This window comes from Salmo salar, chromosome 11 (genome assembly GCF_965601325.2).
Source record: "Salmo salar chromosome 11, fSalSal1, whole genome shotgun sequence".
Lineage (NCBI taxonomy): Eukaryota > Metazoa > Chordata > Actinopteri > Salmoniformes > Salmonidae > Salmo > Salmo salar.
Genome location: NC_138301.1, coordinates 108462351 through 108483350, shown reverse-complemented (window position 1 = coordinate 108483350; position 21000 = coordinate 108462351). Strand labels below are relative to the sequence as shown.

Genomic DNA, 21000 nt, shown 5'->3' with positions numbered 1-21000 from the left:
TTTTTAAACAATTAGCAGCAGGGGAAAAATAGATAACGGTAGGTTGCAATCTTTAATCGCACACTATGCTCGTAAATATTTTTTACGGTTCGCACATATCTATTTTTAGGGGAAAATGCGAGTGAAATACTCGCACTGTAGAGCCCTGGGTAGCATGTAGCGTTTGCAGCTCAGTGAAGGGGAATCTGCCAGTGCGTGTGACGAATGTGACTCCGGAATCACAGTTACTGAGGGAGGGCACTGAACTGGGGGGTTTCTCTATCTGGGAGAAGGGTAGTGACGACACTCATTGCTGGACTACAGGACTGTAACCAGCCGCCATACTCTCCCACCACAGCAAAGTGGGACGTAGAACAGATCATGCAAGAGCTGGACATAGATTGCAGCCAGCTAACTGAGGTGCAGCTGAGAGCTGTAAAGGAAATGGTGGGAAGGTATGTGGGAGTGTTTAGCACTGGTGATTTTGACTTGGGCTGCACAAAACTAGTCCAGCATAGGGTTGACACAGGGGACACCAGGCATATCAAACAAGCGTTGAGGCGGGTGCCTGTTCATCTGCAAGTAGAGTAGGACAAGCATTTGCAGGACATGTTAGAAAGGGGAATAGTTAACCCATCCAGCAGTGCATGGGCAGCAGCAGTGGTGTTTGTAAGAAGAAGGATGGCTCAATCAGGTTCTGTGCGGATTACAGAAGGTTAAACAAAAACACTGTTAAAGATGCTTATCCACTTCCTAGGATCGACGAGACCTTGGACTCGCTTGCCGGTGCTCAGTGGTTTTCCACTTTAGACTTAGCCAGTGGGTACTGGCAAGTCGAGATGTACCCCGAGGATCTTTGCAAAACTGCTTTTGTGACAAAGAGAGGGCTTTTTGAATTCCAGGTCATGGGGTTTGGGTTGACAAATGCTCCAAGCAGCTTCCAGTGTCTGATGGACCTGGTTTTGGCTGATTTACAGTGGACAACAAGTTTGGTGTACTTAGACGACATCATAGTGTTTGGTCGTACATTCCAAGTGCGTGTGAAGCATTTAGACAATGTTTTCAGCAGATTGGAGCAGACAGGACTTAAGGTCAAGCTATCTAAGTGCCATTTGTTCAGGTCACAGTTGAGCTACCTGGGACACATCATCTCGGCTGAGGGAGTGTCCACTGACCCCATGAAAACAGAGACAGTCGGGTCATGGCCTAGCCCAAAGTCACTGACAGAGGCAAGAAGCTTTTTAGGCCTGGCGTCATACTACAGGAGGTTCATACCAGATTTTGAAGCTATGGCTTTTTACAGATTGACAGATAAGTGGGAAATGTTTGAGTGGAACTCAGCGTGTGAAGTGGCTTTTAATTAAGGGTCTGAATACTTATGATTAAATTCAACATTTCCCTGAGAAATCTACACACAATACCCCACAATGACAAAGCAAAATCAGGTTTCTAGACATTGTTGCAACAAAAAGAAACATATATATATATATATAATGTCTAGAAACCTGATTTTGCTTTGTCATTGTGGGGTATTGTGTGTAGATTTCTCAGGGAAATGTTGAATTTAATCATAAGTATTCAGACCCTTTGCTATGAGACTTGATATTGAAGTCAGGTGCATCCTGTTTCCATTGGTCATCCTTGAGATGTTTCTAAAACTTCATTGGAGTCCACCTGTGGTAAATTCAATTGATTGGACATGATTTGGAAAGGCACACACCTGTCTATATAAGGTCCCACAATTGACAGTGCTTGTATATATATATATGTTTCTTTTTGTTGCAAGAATGTCTAGAAACCTGATTTTGCTTTGTCATTGTGGGGTATTGTGTGTAGATTTCTCAGGGAAATGTTGAATTTAATCAATTTAGAATAAGGCTGTAACGTAACAAAATGTGGAAAAGTAAAGGCACTGTATATGCATGACTTACTGACATGGAGTGCTCCATGTTCCTGCTGGTAGCGGGCCTCAACCTGGATGCAGGGAAATGTCCTGCCTTGGAGTATGGTTATATCCATCTCCACCAGGCTCCTGGAAATCATGACAAACCTGCTTATATTAACAAAGAAAAAGGTAACTTTATTTTGTCATGACACCCTTAGGTTCTTTACTCAGGAGACTACAGTCGTGGCCAAACGTTTTGAGAATGACACAAATATTAATTTTCACAAAGTCTGCTGCCTCAGTTTGTATGATGGCAATTTGCATATAGGTGTTAGTTGGTGGTATATAATAGTGGTATGTAGGTTTTAGTTGGTGGTATATAATAGTGGTATATCGGTGTTAGTTGATGGTATATAATAGTGGTATATAGGTGTTAGTTGGTGGTATATTATAGTGGTATATAGGTGTTAGTTGGTGGTATATAATAGTGGTATATAGGTGTTAGTTGGTGGTATATAATAGTGGTATATAGGTGTTAGTTGGTGGTATATAATACTGGTATATAGGTGTTACTTGGTGGTATATAATAGTGGTATAAAATAGCGGTATGTAGGTGTTAGTTGGTGGTATATAATAGTGGTATATAGGTGTTAGTTGGTGGTATATAATAGTGGTATAAAATAGTGGTATATAGGTGTTAGTTGGTGGTATTTAATAGTGGTATAAAATAGTGGTATATAGGTGTTAGTTGGTGGTATATAATAGTGATATATAGGTGTTAGTTGGTGGTATATAATAGTGGTATAAAATAGTGGTATGTAGGTGTTAGTTGGTGGTATATAATAGTGGTATATAGGTGTTAGTTGGTGGTATATAATAGTGGTATATACAGTGCCTTGCGAAAGTATTCGGCCCCCTTGAACTTTTCGACCTTTTGCCACATTTCAGGCTTCAAACATAAAGATATAAAACTGTAATTTTTTGTGAAGAATCAACAACAAGTGGGACACAATTATGAAGTGGAACGACATTTATTGGATATTTCAAACTTTTTTAACAAATAAAAAACTGAAAAATTGGCCGTGCAAAATTATTTAGCCCCTTTACTTTCAGTGCAGCAAACTCTCTCTGAATGAGAGAGAGATCTGAATGATCTCTCTGAATGATCCAATGTTGACCTAAATGACTAATGATGATAAATAGAATCCACCTGTGTGTAATCAAGTCTCTGTATAAATGCACCTGCTCTGTGATAGTCTCAGAGGTCCGTTTAAAGCGCAGAGAGCATCATGAAGAACAAGGAACACACCAGGCAGGTCCGAGATACTGTTGTGGAGAAGTTTAAAGCCGGATTTGGATACAAAAAGATTTCCCAAGCTTTAAACATCCCAAGGAGCACTGTGCAAGCGATAATATTGAAATGGAAGGAGTATCAGACCACTGCAAATCTACGAAGACCCGGCCGTCCCTCTAAACTTTCAGCTCATACAAGGAGAAGACTGATCAGAGATGCAGCCAAGAGGCCCATGATCACTCTGGATGAACTGCAGAGATCTACAGCTGAGGTGGGAGACTCTGTCCATAGGACAACAATCAGTCGTATACTGCACAAATCTGGCCTTTATGGAAGAGTGGCAAGAAGAAAGCCATTTCTTAAAGATATCCATAAAAAGTGTCGTTTAAAGTTTGCCACTAGCCACCTGGGAGACACACCAAACATGTGGAAGAAGGTGCTCTGGTCAGATTGGCAACAATGCAAAACGTTATGTTTGGCGTAAAAGCAACACAGCTCATCACCCTGAACACACCATCCCCACTGTCAAACATGGTGGTGGCAGCATCATGGTTTGGGCCTGCTTTTCTTCAGCAGGGGCAGGGAAGATGGTTAAAATTGATGGGAAGATGGATGGAGCCAAATACAGGACCATTCTGGAAGAAAACCTGATGGAGTCTGCAAAAGACCTGAGACTGGGACGGAGATTTGTCTTCCAACAAGACAATGATCCAAAACATAAAGCAAAATCTACAATGGAATGGTTCACAAATAAACATATCCAGGTGTTAGAATGGCCAAGTCAAAGTCCAGACCTGAATCCAATCGAGAATCTGTGGAAAGAACTGAAAACTGCTGTTCACAAACGCTCTCCATCCAACCTCACTGAGCTCGAGCTGTTTTGCAAGGAGGAATGGGCAAAAATGTCAGTCTCTCGATGTGCAAAACTGATAGAGACATACCCCAAGCGACTTACAGCTGTAATCGCAGCAAAAGGTGGCGCTACAAAGTATTAACTTAAGGGGGCTGAATAATTTTGCAAGCCCAATTTTTCAGTTTTTTATTTGTTAAAAAAGTTTGAAATATCCAATAAATGTTGTTCCACTTCATGATTGTGTCCCACTTGTTGTTGATTCTTCACAAAAAATTACAGTTTTATATCTTTATGTTTGAAGCCTGAAATGTGGCAAAAGGTCGAAAAGTTCAAGGGGGCCGAATACTTTCGCAAGGCACTGTAGGTGTTAGTTGGTGGTATGCAATAGCGGTATATAGGTGTTAGTTGGTGGTATATAATAGTGGTATATGATAGTGGTATATAGGTGTTAGTTGGTGGTATATAATAGTGGTATGTAGATGTTAGTTGGTGCTATATAATCGTGGTATGTAGGTGTTAGTTGGTGGTATATAATAGTGGTATGGTGTTAGTTGGTGGTATATAATAGTGGTATAGAATAGTGGTATATAGGTGTTAGTTGGTGGTATATAATAGTGGTATATAATAGTGGTATGTAGGTGTTAGTTGGTGGTATATAATAGTGGTATATAGGTGTTAGTTGGTGCTATATAATCGTGGTATGTAGGTGTTAGTTGGTGGTATATAATAGTGGTATGTAGGTGTTAGTTGGTGGTATATAATAGTGGTATATAATAGTGGCATGTATGTGTTAGTATGTGGTATATAATAGTGGTATTTAGGTGTTAGTTGGTGGTATATAATAGTGGTATGGTGTTAGTTGGTGGTATATAATAGTGGTATAGAATAGTGGTATATAGGTGTTAGTTGGTGGTATATAATAGTGGTATATAGGTGTTAGTTGGTGGTATATAATAGTGGTATGTAGGTGTTAGTTGGTGGTATATAATAGTGGTATATAGGTGTTAGTTGGTGGTATTTAATAGTGGTATATAGGTGTTAGTTGGTGGTATATAATAGTGGTATTTAATAGTGGTATATAGGTGTTAGTTGGTGGTATATAAGAGTGGTATATAGGTGTTAGTTGGTGGTATATAATAGTGGTATATAGGTGTTAGTTGGTGGTATTTAATAGTGGTATATAGGTGTTAGTTGGTGGTATATAATAGTGGTATATAATAGTGGTATGTAGGTGTTAGTTGGTGGTATATAATAGTGGTATATAATAGTGGTATAAAATAGTGGTATATAGGTGTTAGTTGGTGGTATATAATAGTGATATATAGGTGTTAGTTGGTGGTATATAATAGTGGTATATGATAGTGGTATATAGGTGTTAGTTGGTGGTATATAATAGTGGTATGTAGATGTTAGTTGGTGCTATATAATCGTGGTATGTAGGTGTTAGTTGGTGGTATATAATAGTGGTATGTAGGTGTTAGTTGGTGGTATATAATAGTGGTATATAATAGTGGCATGTATGTGTTAGTATGTGGTATATAATAGGGGTATTTAGGTGTTAGTTGGTGGTATATAATAGTGGTATATAATAGTGGTATAGAATAGTGGTATATAGGTGTTAGTTGGTGGTATATAATAGTGGTATATAATAGTGGTATGTAGGTGTTAGTTGGTGGTATATAATAGTGGTATGTAGGTGTTAGTTGGTGGTATATAATAGTGGTATATAGGTGTTAGTTGGTGGTATTTAATAGTGGTATATAGGTGTTAGTTGGTGGTATATAATAGTGGTATTTAATAGTGGTATATAGGTGTTAGTTGGTGGTATATAAGAGTGGTATATAGGTGTTAGTTGGTGGTATATAATAGTGGTATATAGGTGTTAGTTGGTGGTATTTAATAGTGGTATATAGGTGTTAGTTGGTGGTATATAATAGTGGTATATAATAGTGGTATGTAGGTGTTAGTTGGTGGTATATAATAGTGGTATATAGGTATTAGTTGGTGGTATATAAAAGTGGTATATAGGTGTTAGTTGGTGGTATATAATAGTGGTATGTAGGTGTTAGTTGGTGGTAATATAGGTATTAGTTGGTGGTATATAAAAGTGGTATATAGGTGTTAGTTGGTGGTGTATAATAGTGTCATGTAGGTGTTAGTTGGTGGTATATAATAGTGGTATATAGATGTTAGTTGGTGGTATATAATAGTGGTATATAGGTGTTAGTTGGTGGTATATAATAGTGGTATAGAATAGTGGTATATAGGTGTTAGTTGGTGGTATATAATAGTGGTATATAATAGTGGTATGTAGGTGTTAGTTGGTGGTATATAATAGTGGTATATAGGTGTTAGTTGGTGCTATATAATCGTGGTATGTAGGTGTTAGTTGGTGGTATATAATAGTGGTATGTAGGTGTTAGTTGGTGGTATATAATAGTGGTATATAATAGTGGCATGTATGTGTTAGTATGTGGTATATAATAGTGGTATTTAGGTGTTAGTTGGTGGTATATAATAGTGGTATGGTGTTAGTTGGTGGTATATAATAGTGGTATAGAATAGTGGTATATAGGTGTTAGTTGGTGGTATATAATAGTGGTATATAGGTGTTAGTTGGTGGTATATAATAGTGGTATGTAGGTGTTAGTTGGTGGTATATAATAGTGGTATATAGGTGTTAGTTGGTGGTATTTAATAGTGGTATATAGGTGTTAGTTGGTGGTATATAATAGTGGTATTTAATAGTGGTATATAGGTGTTAGTTGGTGGTATATAAGAGTGGTATATAGGTGTTAGTTGGTGGTATATAATAGTGGTATAGAATAGTGGTATATAGGTGTTAGTTGGTGGTATATAATAGTGGTATATAGGTGTTAGTTGGTGGTATATAATAGTGGTATGTAGGTGTTAGTTGGTGGTATATAATAGTGGTATATAGGTGTTAGTTGGTGGTATTTAATAGTGGTATATAGGTGTTAGTTGGTGGTATATAATAGTGGTATTTAATAGTGGTATATAGGTGTTAGTTGGTGGTATATAAGAGTGGTATATAGGTGTTAGTTGGTGGTATATAATAGTGGTATATAGGTGTTAGTTGGTGGTATTTAATAGTGGTATATAGGTGTTAGTTGGTGGTATATAATAGTGGTATATAATAGTGGTATGTAGGTGTTAGTTGGTGGTATATAATAGTGGTATATAATAGTGGTATAAAATAGTGGTATATAGGTGTTAGTTGGTGGTATATAATAGTGATATATAGGTGTTAGTTGGTGGTATATAATAGTGGTATATGATAGTGGTATATAGGTGTTAGTTGGTGGTATATAATAGTGGTATGTAGATGTTAGTTGGTGCTATATAATCGTGGTATGTAGGTGTTAGTTGGTGGTATATAATAGTGGTATGTAGGTGTTAGTTGGTGGTATATAATAGTGGTATATAATAGTGGCATGTATGTGTTAGTATGTGGTATATAATAGTGGTATTTAGGTGTTAGTTGGTGGTATATAATAGTGGTATATAATAGTGGTATAGAATAGTGGTATATAGGTGTTAGTTGGTGGTATATAATAGTGGTATATAATAGTGGTATGTAGGTGTTAGTTGGTGGTATATAGGTGTTAGTTGGTGGTATATAATAGTGGTATGTAGGTGTTAGTTGGTGGTATATAATAGTGGTATATAGGTGTTAGTTGGTGGTATTTAATAGTGGTATATAGGTGTTAGTTGGTGGTATATAATAGTGGTATTTAATAGTGGTATATAGGTGTTAGTTGGTGGTATATAAGAGTGGTATATAGGTGTTAGTTGGTGGTATATAATAGTGGTATATAGGTGTTAGTTGGTGGTATTTAATAGTGGTATATAGGTGTTAGTTGGTGGTATATAATAGTGGTATATAATAGTGGTATGTAGGTGTTAGTTGGTGGTATATAATAGTGGTATATAGGTATTAGTTGGTGGTATATAAAAGTGGTATATAGGTGTTAGTTGGTGGTATATAATAGTGGTATGTAGGTGTTAGTTGGTGGTAATATATGTATTAGTTGGTGGTATATAAAAGTGGTATATAGGTGTTAGTTGGTGGTGTATAATAGTGTCATGTAGGTGTTAGTTGGTGGTATATAATAGTGGTATATAGATGTTAGTTGGTGGTATATAATAGTGGTATATAGGTGTTAGTTGGTGGTATATAATAGTGGTATATAATAGTGGTATGTAGGTGTTAGTTGGTGGTATATAATAGTGGTATATAGGTATTAGTTGGTGGTATATAAACGTGGTATATAGGTGTTAGTTGGTGGTGTATAATAGTGTCATGTAGGTGTTAGTTGGTGGTATATAATAGTGGTATATAGGTGTTAGTTGGTGGTATATAATAGTCGTATATAGGTGTTAGTTGGTGGTATATAATAGTGGTGTATAGGTGTTAGTTGGTGGTATATAACAGTGGTATGTAGGTGTTAGTTGGTGGTATATAATAGTGGTATATAGGTGTTAGTTGGTGGTGCAATGTTTTCCTTTTATCCCCTTCCTTTTTGACTATTTGTATCACAAAATGTTACGTGATTAAACACACACTACCGCACAGTAGGTGGCAGCATGCACAAACAAAATGTGCGAACGCCAGGATACCAAAGAAGAGGTTTGTTAGTGCAGGGCTGAAATAAAAGCTTCTTCGTGTGTCCCCAGACAGACTGATGCATTGATAGGATACCACTACTAGCCCACATCTGATGAGCTTCCACTAATAGGCTACTTATTGCAGACTGATGCTTCTCTTCATTGGCATATGGTGATTTTATTGTCATTGGATGCATTGTGAAAAAAAATGTTTATTCCAGTGTATAGGTCTAACATGTGCAGTAACTTGGTGAAATACACATATGCAGAAAACAACCAGACACCATATGACACCATATGACCGTATGACACCATATTGAAGAACCTACAGTAGTCCTAATGTAATGTTTCCCAATCCTGGTCCTCGAGTACCCCCAACAGTACACATTTGTATTGTAACCCTGGACAAGCACACCTGATTCAACTTGTCAACTAATCATCAGGCCCTCAATGAGCTGAGTGAGGAGTGATTGTCCAGGGCTACAACAAAAATGTGTTCTGTTGTGTGTACTTAAGGACCAGGGTTGTTAAACACTGGCCTAATGAAAAAGACAGTAGGAAAGAGACTGATATAGCCGCATTCGGAAGTTTGGATGAAAAGCGTGCCTAGAGAAAAGATATGACTGCACTGGGCCTTTAACCTCACTAGGATTGGGGGCAGCATTCGGAAGTTTGGATGAAAAGCGTGCCCAGAGTAAACTGCCTGCTACTCAGGCCCAGAAGCTAGGATATGCATAGTTTTATTGTCTCCTGTTATACCTCATGTATTTTACAGGTCATAGTTGAACTTTAACAATGTGAATCTATTGTTAAAGAAAATAGGTATGGAAAGTATTACATCATTGTTAATTAATGTCTGCTCAACGATGACTTGAATAGGCTATTCTATTCTCAAGATTATCAAGAAAACTCAGTAAATTATGTATTTGATGATTTTCAGCATTTTGAAATGTCCTCATAATGAACAACACAGATTATTGTAATATAATGGAATCTTGGCCACCTATGCTGTGTCACCATTCTGAATACATCAAAGCTTTTAATATCATAATTTCTGCTCCAACTACCCAGCCAACAAAGAATGCAACACCAACTCAGGTTTTGACAAGGCTCTCGGCCCACCAAAAGACACTTCCCTACTTCATAGAATTCTTTCTGGACTCCTCAAAGCTCAAGGACAGAGTAACTGTTCCACTTCCAAAGCTTACTCTTGGCTTATGGATTCTCTGCTGACCTGATGGGGAGTCATTGTCATTGGTCTTGAGGCTGATGGATGAGGAGGGAGTTGAGGCACAGGATCCCCCCACACTGCTGGACCTCTTCCTGGAGGCTGAGCTGTGTCTCAGAGTGGCCTTGGCTGCCACTTTGAAAGAATGGGCCGCAGTGCTACAGCGAACCTCCTCTATAGTGTTCCTGGACGGTTTGAAGAGGATGATGTAGACTTTATTGAAGAAAATACAGGCCAGCAGGCCAAAGCTGGAGGCTAGTATGGCGATGACCTCCACAGCCGACACAAACTTTCCGTAAGTGCTGAAGTAGGCAGGGATGAAAGAGATCCAGACGATGAAGAAGATGAGCATGCTGAAGGTGATGAACTTAGCCTCAGTAAAGTTCTCTGGCAGTTTTCGTGATTTAAATGCAAAGAAGAAGCATATGGCTGCCAGCAGGCATGTGTACCCAATTAGGAAGCCAAGCGCCATCATAGAGCCCTCATTGCATGTAATGAAAATTATCTCATCAATGTCATGGTTCCTGTAGCTCGCCGGAGGAGCATTGTAAAGCCAGACCACACATATCATCACTTGCACAAATGTGAACAGGAACACTAACAGGAACTGCAAGTTTAGCCCCCACCACTTACGATGGAGACTGGTGGGGATCTTGGCTTCGAACACTAGAAGTACTCGGTTAGTTTTTACCAGGATGCAGGAGATGCAGAGAACAAAACTTATCCCGAATGCAGGCTGGCGTAGACGGCATGTCCAGTCCTGGGGTTCACCAATGAAGATGAGGGAACTGGAGAAACAGCAGATGAGTGAGAACAGGAGGAGGTAGGATAGCTCTCTGTTTGTGGCCTTAACAATTGGGGTGTTGCGAAATTTGATAAACACTCCCATCACGAATGCTGTCAAGAATACCCCCAGCACAGAGCATAATGCCAAGGCGATCCCAAAGGGCTCTGTCCAAGACAGAAACTCTATCTCCTTCAGGAAACAAGATGTGTGGTTCTCATTAGACCATGAGTCATTGGGACACTTGGTACAAACACTGGCATCTGCAGGAATAGAGAAGTAGTGTTTGTATTATTGATAGAAACATATGAAATAGCAACAGATTATATAATGGGGTAGTTCAGATTTTTCACTGTCTTTCTTACCTTTGTGATCACTATACTCTCCTTCTGAGCATTCTGTACATTCAAAGCAACACGTTGGCATGCTTTCTATGATCCCCTTTCTGGTGCCTGGTTCACAATCTTCACTACAGTTAGAGAATGGAACCTAATGAAATGACAGAAACCCAGACAAAGATCATGCATCATATGATTTTGGATCAGAACCAATAGACACAAATGCAGCACATACTGTATTTTAGGAAGAATACATTTTTTTTTTTATCTCAATATCGAATCATTTCTGGGTAACAATTAAGTGCCTTACGGTAATAGTTGCCAATTAAAATGGTCAAAGAGAAACAAAAATAGCTTTTTAGCAAAACACTTTCTAAAGCAAGAATTTTGATAGGACTGTCTGGAATTTGTTCTTAACTGGCTTGCCTAGTTAAATGAAGGTTAAATAAATACAAATAAATTCACACCACCTGGTGATGTCACCAGGCAAGCCAAAACTCCACCCATGCAAAACCTGCAAATCAGAAAGTCCTGTGTTGATTGTATTTTCAACCAGCAACTATCAGTAAATAACACTGACCAAATTATTCACACTTTTACAGTGTTCGTTTCACAAGCTGTTGTACAATATAATACAAAACACAGAAAAAAAATATGACTGCACTGGGCCTTTAACCTCACTAGGATAGGGGGCAGCATTCGGAAGTTTGGATGAAAAGCGTGCCCAGAGTAAACTGCCTGCTACTCAGGCCCAGAACCTAGGATATGTATATCATTAGTAGATTTGGGTAGAAAACACTCTGAAGTTTCTAAAACTGTTTGAATGATGTCTGTGAGTATAACAGAACTCATATGGCAGGCGAAAAGCTGAGAAAAATCCAACCAGGAAGTGTGAAATCTGAGGTTTGTAGTTTTTCAAGTGATTGCCTATCCAATATACAGTGTAAATTTGGTCATATTGCACTTCCTTAGGCTTCCACTAAATGTCAACAGTCTTTAGAATGTTGCTTCAGTCTTCTATTGTGAAGGGGGAGCGAATAAGACCAGTCACAGTAACTGCGTCAGCTGAAAGCCTTTAGTTGTTGATTGCGCGTGGCCGTGAGAGCGACCTCCGTTCCCTTTCCTTTCTAAAGACAAAGGAATTGTCCAGTTGGAATATTATTGAAGATTTATGATAAAACATCCTAAAGATTGATTATATACATCGTTTGACATGTTTCTACGAACTGTAATGGAACTTTTTTGACTTTTTGTCTGGACTTAGTGCCCGCGCCTTGTGCATTTGGAATAGTGAACTAAACGTGCGAACAAAAAGGAGGTATTTGGACATAAAGATTAACTTTATCAAACAAAACAAACATTTATTGTGGAACTGGGATTCCTGGGAGTGCATTCCGATGAAGATCATCAAAGGTAAGTGAATATTTATTACACTATTTCTGACTTTTGTTGACTCCACAACATGGCGGGTATCTGTATGGCTTGTTTTTCTGGCTGAGCACTGTACTCAGATTATCGCATGGTGTGCTTTCACCGTAAAGCTTTTTTTAAATCTGACACAGCAGTTGCATTAAGGAGAAGTTTATCTATAATCCTATGCATAACACTTGTATCTTTCATCAAAGTTTATGAGTATTTCTGTAAATTGATTTGGCTCTCTGCAAAATCACTGGATGTTTTGTAGGCAAAACATTACTGAACATAACGCGCCAATGTGAACTGAGATTTTTGGATATAAATATGAACTTTATCAAACAAAACATACATGTATTGTGTAACATTAAGTGCTATGAGTGCCATCTGATGAAGATCATCAAAGGTTAGTGATTAATTTTATCTCTATTTCTGCTTTTTGTGACTCCTCTCTTTGGGTTTTTTGTGACTAGGCGCTGACCTAACATAATTGTATGGTATGCTTTTGCCGTAAAGCCTTTTTGAAATCAGACACTGTGGCTGGATTAACAATAAGTTTATCTTTAAAATGTTTATATAATACTTGTATGTTTGAGGAATTTTAATTATGAGATTTCTGTTGTTTTGAATTTGGCGCCCTGCAATTTCACTGCCTGTTGTTGAGGTGGGACGCTAGCGTCATATCCCAGAGAGGTTAATATCCCTGTTTGGAGCAACATACCTCAGTATTATATCCATTCCATAGAATCTTTGTGTTATCAATGAAAAGTTGTACTCCTCTCTTAGCTCGCATGTTGTAGAAACCGACCTCTTCAAACACAACAGAACCATCCTCAGGAGACCGGTGCCAATTGATAATGGTGTAGTTTCCTGACGGATCAGCATTCTCATCAAAATGTACCTTTTCTCCCATACTGTTTGAGAAGTTTAAATGTCTGAGCTGCTTGAGAACCTGTAATACAGAGCCAGGTATTTGATCAGGAGGGGATATAAGAAGGTATACAAAGGGGTCAACAAAGCTGGGAGCAAACAAAAGCTGGGATCAAGCAAAAAGAGTACACAAATGGATTTGTCAATGTTAGTCATTAGATTTCCTACTCTTTTTAAAGTATTCATTCACCTGCCATGCTTCTATTTTCTTTATATCTGCACATGAGTTGTTGGAAAAAAGACCCCGTCCAGGAATGCAGGTGAGAATGTCCTGTAGGGCCTGTGCAATGGAGTGAACTGCAACATACACATTATAGGAAATACGAAGATGAGTGTAATCCAGATATGGGGTCTCTGCACCCATAATGTCCTCCTCGCCAGTACACAATGGTCTGAAACTGGTGCTCCCATTCTCACTGTCTCTCAGTCTCTGGCTGTCTTCCAGATAGCAGTTAAAAGTCTCCTCCCAAAACTCCCTGACAAATTCATTGTGGCTGGATTTCTTTGGTGTGACCTCTTGTAAGAAGTCCTTGAAGCCAGGTATTTCGCCTGCTCTGAGAGCAAAGCCAATGGTCCCAACTACAACATCAAGGTACTCTGGTTTGGCGATGAGGGAGGTGGTTGCCCAAGCCTCGCTGGCCAACCAGATGCGGTCGGTGATGTTCCGTCTGACCATCTCTTTAATAAGAGGCTCAATGTCAGGCCCACTGGCGAAAACGACTATAACTTTAGCTGAGGAGTTCTCAATACGGTCAACCAATCCTTGGATCTGCCACTCCTCAAAGTACTGAGAGATCAGCTCACTCAGATGGATACAAATGTCTCGTTCTTCCATCTCTTTCTCAAATTTTTCAATCCCCGGACGTCCATACTCATCATCAGACGCAACTGCAATGACCCAATTCCATTGGAAGTAGTCGATGATATCTGCCATGGCAGTGGCCTGGTGCTCATCTGTGGGAATGGTCCTCATGAAGGATTTGAACTGGTTCTTGTTGCTTAGTAGGCGACTGGAAGAGGCATAGCTGATCTGCAGCAATACAGGGGGAATAAAGTTACTGTGATATGTTTTTGTTGATTGATTTAAACAAGGAAATTGGAATTGAGATTGTAGCTCACCTGTGGGATGTAGAAAAGGCCCAACAGATTGGCAACAGCAGTGGAGACCGCTGACCCAGAAGCCCCCACCACTGCTATAGTCGATGGGATGTGATCAGTGCAGTTACAGAATTCATCCAAGTTCAGAGAGTCAATCTTATTCTGTGCTACGAAACTGAGGGTAGCCTCCAGGGCCTTGGACACGGTGTTGCAGGTGTCAAAGATCCTGTAGCCCAGTGTGATGTTGGGCAGGAGAGTACTGCTGTTGTTGATCTCCTCTATTGCAAAAATCATGGCCTGAAGCCAACGGAATCCCCGGAAATTGTACCTGCAAGGGGCGGCACACCATAACATGCATTTAGATACCTTTAGGTTTTCATGAAGTACAATCCAATAATACTGATTGCAATACATTGATATATTTAAAGACACAAATTATAGTTTTATACAGTTTTGCATAAAAATAAACATTCAGCCTCAATTGCCGATTCAAACCTTACCTAACACACTCTGTGGATTCTGGCCGCGCTGCCAGGTCTTGGTCTTTGGAGGTAACACCAAAGTGCATTGGAAACAGCCCGCCCAGCAGAATATCCCCAGTCTTCTGTGCTCTCTGATGAGGCCCATAGGTGGAGATGACAGAACTGAAGCCCAAAAGCACCAGGTAATACAGGTAAAATCTCATCGTTCAGCTCTCAGGAGGGCCTTGTCCTCTCAGCACATTAGACTTCAGAGTTAACCTCAGTCTTGTCCCCTCCAGTGACTCTGGCTGTCGCCTTGTTTCTGACTCATGCTGTTCTTGATCTGAAGAACATCAGTGTGAGAAGTCCATTAAAGAGAGAACTGGAAATGTGTATATTCTTAGTCTGACAACTCAGTTGTCTTGCTCAATCCTGTAAAAAAAAGTATTAAAAAAAAGACTGTTTTAAAGGTAAACGAAATATACCTAATCATGTTTGGCCCTAATGACTGCCATTGTTAGATCTTGTCCAATGTAGAACACTGTTGAAAAAGTCGCTCTGGACCGTGAACCCTTTTGGGTATAAAAGCATTACAAGTTCCTGAGCTCCTATTGTTGTAGTCTTTTTCCCCTCTTGTAGACGCACAGTAGGAGTGACATGCACTGAGAGCGGCGTCACACTCCACTGCTCTTCCTTCCTGCTAGTGCAATGCTGTGGCCAGTGTACCCTGTCACCATGGAGAGGGAGTAATAACGGCCTGCGTCTGGCTAATTATCCTGGAAAAATGCTAGAGCAGGATTGTGCTATTGAGCAAAAGCCTGCTAGAACACTCTGGAAAAGGATACTGAACAGGTTATACAGAGGTCGGCATGCCCCATCTATACCAACCTAACTTTCAAATGTGTGCCCAACTAAGAAATTAAACTGATTGGTATGAACATCTGATACTGTACATCCACATCATAGTTGAGTCTATGGTTGCTGTGATTGGCAATAGTTAGAGATTACAATAATGAAAACCCAAGGAGGATGGATTACAAGGCTACCATCAACCATAATTTAATTTCACGTGGCATAGTAATGTCTGAAAGAGATTTTTTTAACCTTTAACTAGACAAGGGTTAGGAAACACATTTTTATTTACAATGGCCACACTGGCCAAACCCGGACAACGCTGGGCCAATGGGACTCCCAATCACGGCCAGTTGTGATACAGCCTGGATTCGAACCAGGCTGTCTGTAGTGACGCCTCCAGCACCGATGCAGTGCCTTGCGCCACTCAGTGCCCCAGGTCACGTAACTCCCAAAACACAATGCATAATTGAAAGCAAACATCTTCCAAGTAGGTAGGTAATCTTACCTAGTTCCTTAGTCTTTACTTTATGAATACACTAAAATTAGTTTCCTTCAAAATAATTGACAAATACAGTTAATTCCATGGCATACATTTAAGGTAATGCATCTTTAAACAAACATGTGAAACAGGTGTTTCAAGATTAACCCAATGATTGTATATAAACAGTTAATTCCCCAAAAGCACAAAGTTTGTGATTGCGTTTAATGGTATACAATAACACTGTCGATCTTATATAAAGAGCTATATACAGAGCTGAGGCAAGAGAAACTTACCTTGATAATGCTTGATTTCAGACAAACCAAAGCAAATACAACAAAAATATGCTGTTGGAACACTCTCCTGCAATTCTAGTCTCTAATTAATTCAGCTCAGTGGTTTTGCCAAACCCCGCATCTGAACGAGATGAAACATTAACTAGGAGGGCAGTCCATTTCCTTTAGGAGATTAAGCCAATCTTTGGTCACTCCTTTTTCAAGTTTGTTGGAGTTGAGTAAATTAAAAAAAATAATAAGGTACTACCCAAAGCTTACAGTTGTGCACTGAAATGGCAGACCAAATTCTTTACAGCACAGGAACAGCATTCTTTGTTTAAATTCAGGGGTTAGTATTGTGCCAAATACCATTCCAAGATCTGAAGAAAAATGCAAAGACAAATACATATATATATATTTTATTTTGTAGGCCACAAAAAAAATGTCTCATCTTCAAAAGAAACAATGTCTCCCACATGTATCATGCCAAATGTACTATTTAAATAAGGTAATGAATTAAGTGCAAATACAAACTCAACATGATGAAGTACAGTACAGAAAAACAAAGACTAAACTTGTCCTTTGCTATAGGAGACTTGGAAAAAACAAGATCATTTCTACACCACAAACTTGTTCTTTGTTATTGAATTGCTTTTGGTGGCAGTGTCTGCATGGGCTTGATATCCAATGACGAGTTTTGGAGGTAGGCCTAGTCCTTCCTTGTACTTTCGTCTGAAAATATGAATCATATGGTAAAACATTAATTTAACTGACCAATCACATGATCAAACAAAGGTAGCTTTGAAAATAAAGAAATGTTGTTAAATCTGGATGTATGGGGGAAATTGTTGATGCCAATTATCTGTAGCCAATGCTATATGTAATACTAATATCCTGGGAACAATGGATTGCACCATTAAGTCTTTCCTTGGTCTAATGGAAATCCATTTTTCATTAGGTTGCTATGCAAACATCCTCATCCTGAACAATTCTAGTTTACAACATGATGGCCAACAGGCCACATCTGGCTTCTGTGGGATCTGGCCCAAGCCTGGCTGTAACTGGAGTGAAGCCGGCAGATAAAATCCATGACTGTTCAAGGCAAGTATGACAAGTGTCGAGACACCTGTGAATCAGAGCAGACATGACACTACAGAAACTAGTAATTTGGTCCAGCCACACTGAATAATGTCAGACTTACCCAATATAGGTAACTGCTTCTCCATTCTCTGTATCGGTGGTCCAGATGGCGATTTTGTCACCTTTGGCTCGAACATTGATGACAGCACCGCAAACGTCCCTGCTGAAGGAGCCAAAGCCCTCTCCAATGAGGCAAAGGAGCTGTTAAAAACACATTTAAAATAACTAATTTTACTGAAATGCATAAATTAAAGATTTCTTGCATTTCAGAGGACTACAGTTAGATTGCTCTCCAACAACAAAAGAGGGGACAACATTGATTCAGTGGCCCCACATCATTGGTTTCCTCAGTGTTACAGGGCCCTGGGTCTGAACCCCAACAGGCAACTGGGTCCTAGACCTCATGACAGGCCATCCCTAGGTGGTGAAGGTAGGCAACACCGCCACTGATCCTCAACACAGTGGCCCCACAAGGATACGTGTTCAGCCCCCTCCTGTATTCCCACGACTGCGTGGTCACGCAAACCTCCAACTTAATTGTCAAGTTTGCGGACGACACAGTGGTAGGTAGGCCAGATTATCAACAATGACAAGAGAGCCTACAGGGAGGAAGGAGGTGAGGGGCCTGGCGGAGTAGTGACAAGAAAATAACCTCTCCCTCAACAAAATGAAGAAGCTGATAGTGGACTCCAGAAAACAGCAGAGGGAGCACTCCCCTATCCACGTCGATGGGACCGTTGTGGAGAAGGTGAAAAGCATCAAGTTCCTCAGTGTACACATCACTGACAATCTGAAATGGTCCACTCATAGACAGTGTGGGGAAGGCAGTGCAACAGCACCTCTTCAACCTCAGGAAGCTCAAGAAATTCAGCTCAGCCACTAAGACCCCCAAACTTTTACAGATGCACCATTGAGAGCATCATGTAGGGCTGTAGCACCACCTGGTATGGCTACTGCAACACCCACAGGGCTCTCCAGAGGGTGGTGTGGTCTGCCCAACACATCACCAGGGAACACTGCCTGCCCTCCAGGACATCTACAGCACCGGTGTCACAATGCCAAGATCAAGGACTTCAGCCACCTGAGCCACAACCTGTTCACCCCGCTATTATCCAGAAAGCTAGGTCAGTACAGGTACATCAAAGCTAGGACTGAGAGACTGAAAAACAGCTTCCATCTGAAGGCCATCAGACTTATATAGCCATCACTCCCAGCCTACAGCCCTGAACTTAGTCACTCACTAGCCGGCTACCACCCGGTTACTCAACCCTGCACCTTGGAGGCTGCTGCCCTATGTACATAGACATGGAACACTGGTCACTTTAATAATGTTTACATGCTGTTTTACACATTTCATATGTATACACTATTATAGTCAAGGCCTATCATTTTAATCTATTGCTGTACATATACTATACTACATATTCTTCAGATATTATGGACAGTGTGGCTATAATATGTAGTATGTCTTTACATCACATATTTATACTCTGTACTCAGACATTGATCGTCCAAGTATTTCTATATTTCTTAATTACATTATTTTACTTTTAGATGTGTGTATTGTTAGATTATACTGCACTGTTGGAGCTAGGAACAAGTATTGCTTTCACCCGCAATACCATCTGCTAAATACAGTATGTGACCAATACTTCTATTTGGATTTGAATCAGCTTTCTGACAAATATTGAACAAAGAATATTTCTGGCTTTCATAGTGATACAAAACTGAAAAAGTGTTGGGCAGAGAGGACCGACTACTGACAGTCTCCTTCCAGAAGCGGTCGAGTTCAGTGTGCCTCTGCTGCTTCGACAGTGTAATCAGCCAGCGTCCTCCACACTTGTTACGCCTGTCTTCCCACATTGGCTCAATGCCATCCTGGGGGAAGTGACAGTATCATTATAGTCCAATTAATATAGGAGTACATGGACAAGAAGTATTATGGAAATTGTAAATCTCAAACTGAAGGAGACATTGCCCCAAAAGTCTACATCACCTTGAAAACAGAGTAGTCGCAACCAGATGAAAGCTTGCTCACCAGCTGAATGTTGTTGTACAACCTATAAAAAAAACAATCAATTTTCAGTCAAGAAAAGAATAAGTGGTGGTGACCTATATCATAGGTTCTCAATAGAAGTTGCAATAGCCACAGTAGGTATAAGACTGTCAAGGATATCAGCCATTTAGTCTGTAAATCAAGGACAAACTGCAAAACTCACGCCCAGAAGTCTTCCACTGTGTCAAACTTTGTGATGAGCCTCAAATTGTCCTGCCACATTTTGCTCTTATCGTTCTTGTAGAACCAGAGAGCCCATCTGAAACAATGCACAAGTGATTGAATAAAAGGAGGGGTTGGTGGACCTTCAAATATTTCAATTGTTATCTGAATTGTAATCTGATTTGCAAGTGACTTCACTTCCTGCACATTAAATTACATCTTGCAACAGAAACCATTTACCGTTAAAGAACTAAACAGAGTAAATTAAAATTAGAGGGGCCTACCCGAATTTGTCCAATATAAATTACCTTTCGTTGCAAAACGTTTTCCATTGAGTAGAATAAACGTTTTGCAACAGAATCACCGTAATGAATACAACCAGATATGAACTATAAATGTTACTGATTGACAAAATAGAAACTTCCAAGTAATCTAAATGTAAGAAGACTCTCTCAACCTGAAAACACACCTGTTTTGTAGAGGATGCTTCACATGTGGTCCCACAACAACACGCACCACTTTGTTATCAAGCTTTTTTTTGGCTCCATCAATCTTTTTTAGGGCTCCTTTGTCCTAAAAAAAAAAGGGAGAAGACATTTATTAAATAGGCATATAGGAAACGCGTAGGGAGACGACTTCGATTTATTAAAAGGCAACGGTATCAAACAAGCAATCATTATTTTAACAAAACTGTTCTCAAAAAAGTTAGTCAAATTAATTGCGAAATCAAGCAATTTAACACTAGAATTGACATCAGAATAATTAACAGCAAAATATAGTCTAATGAAATCTTACCAAGCGAACTGCAACGCACGCCATCATGAAAGTAATCAGTTTGACGAAGCAGGTGTGGCACTTGAGGTGTCGCAGATAATTGAAACGAGTTCTTCCGGTGGATTTTGACGAAATTTGGATTAAACCAGAGAGGAAGAGACGAAGCGAGAGAGTCCTCTCCCGTCATAATCTTCCCACGCGGGAATACAGCGATAAGCAGACCGCCTTGAAGGCAGCTGTCTTCCCGCCTTCGGGACGACTCCCATTGTTGAGGCGGAGATAAGACCATCTCGTCATTATATACAGTATCTCTTATTAAATTTCAGTTATGACATGTTGGCCTTTCACCCATGTACTTTAAGCATTTA

At 39.7% G+C, this 21000-nt stretch overlaps 2 protein-coding genes across 4 annotated transcripts; both read right to left on the bottom strand.

Moving 5' to 3' along the window:
• Nucleotides 1-8798: 8798 nt before the first annotated feature.
• Nucleotides 8799-16618, bottom strand: casr (calcium-sensing receptor). Of its 2 annotated transcripts, none has more exons than XM_014129235.2 (7): nucleotides 16522-16618; nucleotides 14932-15235; nucleotides 14453-14759; nucleotides 13524-14363; nucleotides 13125-13355; nucleotides 11018-11141; nucleotides 8799-10915 (listed from the first exon to the last, which is right to left on the bottom strand). In XM_014129235.2, exons 2-7 carry the CDS (start codon nucleotides 15114-15116, stop codon nucleotides 9777-9779), a joined length of 2826 nt encoding a protein of 941 aa, XP_013984710.1. In that variant the 5' UTR covers nucleotides 15117-15235; nucleotides 16522-16618; the 3' UTR covers nucleotides 8799-9776.
• Nucleotides 16619-16903: 285 nt separating this feature from the next.
• On the bottom strand, nucleotides 16904-20911 carry eif4e1b (eukaryotic translation initiation factor 4E family member 1B). Of its 2 annotated transcripts, none has more exons than XM_014129396.3 (7): nucleotides 20654-20911; nucleotides 20328-20431; nucleotides 19860-19955; nucleotides 19637-19700; nucleotides 19405-19518; nucleotides 17702-17841; nucleotides 16904-17232 (listed from the first exon to the last, which is right to left on the bottom strand). In XM_014129396.3, exons 1-7 carry the CDS (start codon nucleotides 20678-20680, stop codon nucleotides 17118-17120), a joined length of 660 nt encoding a protein of 219 aa, XP_013984871.1. In that variant the 5' UTR covers nucleotides 20681-20911; the 3' UTR covers nucleotides 16904-17117. The 2 variants fall into 2 exon arrangements, with proteins under 2 accessions (XP_013984871.1, XP_013984872.1); XM_014129397.3 differs by having other exon boundaries at nucleotides 19679-19700.
• Nucleotides 20912-21000: the final 89 nt, after the last annotated feature.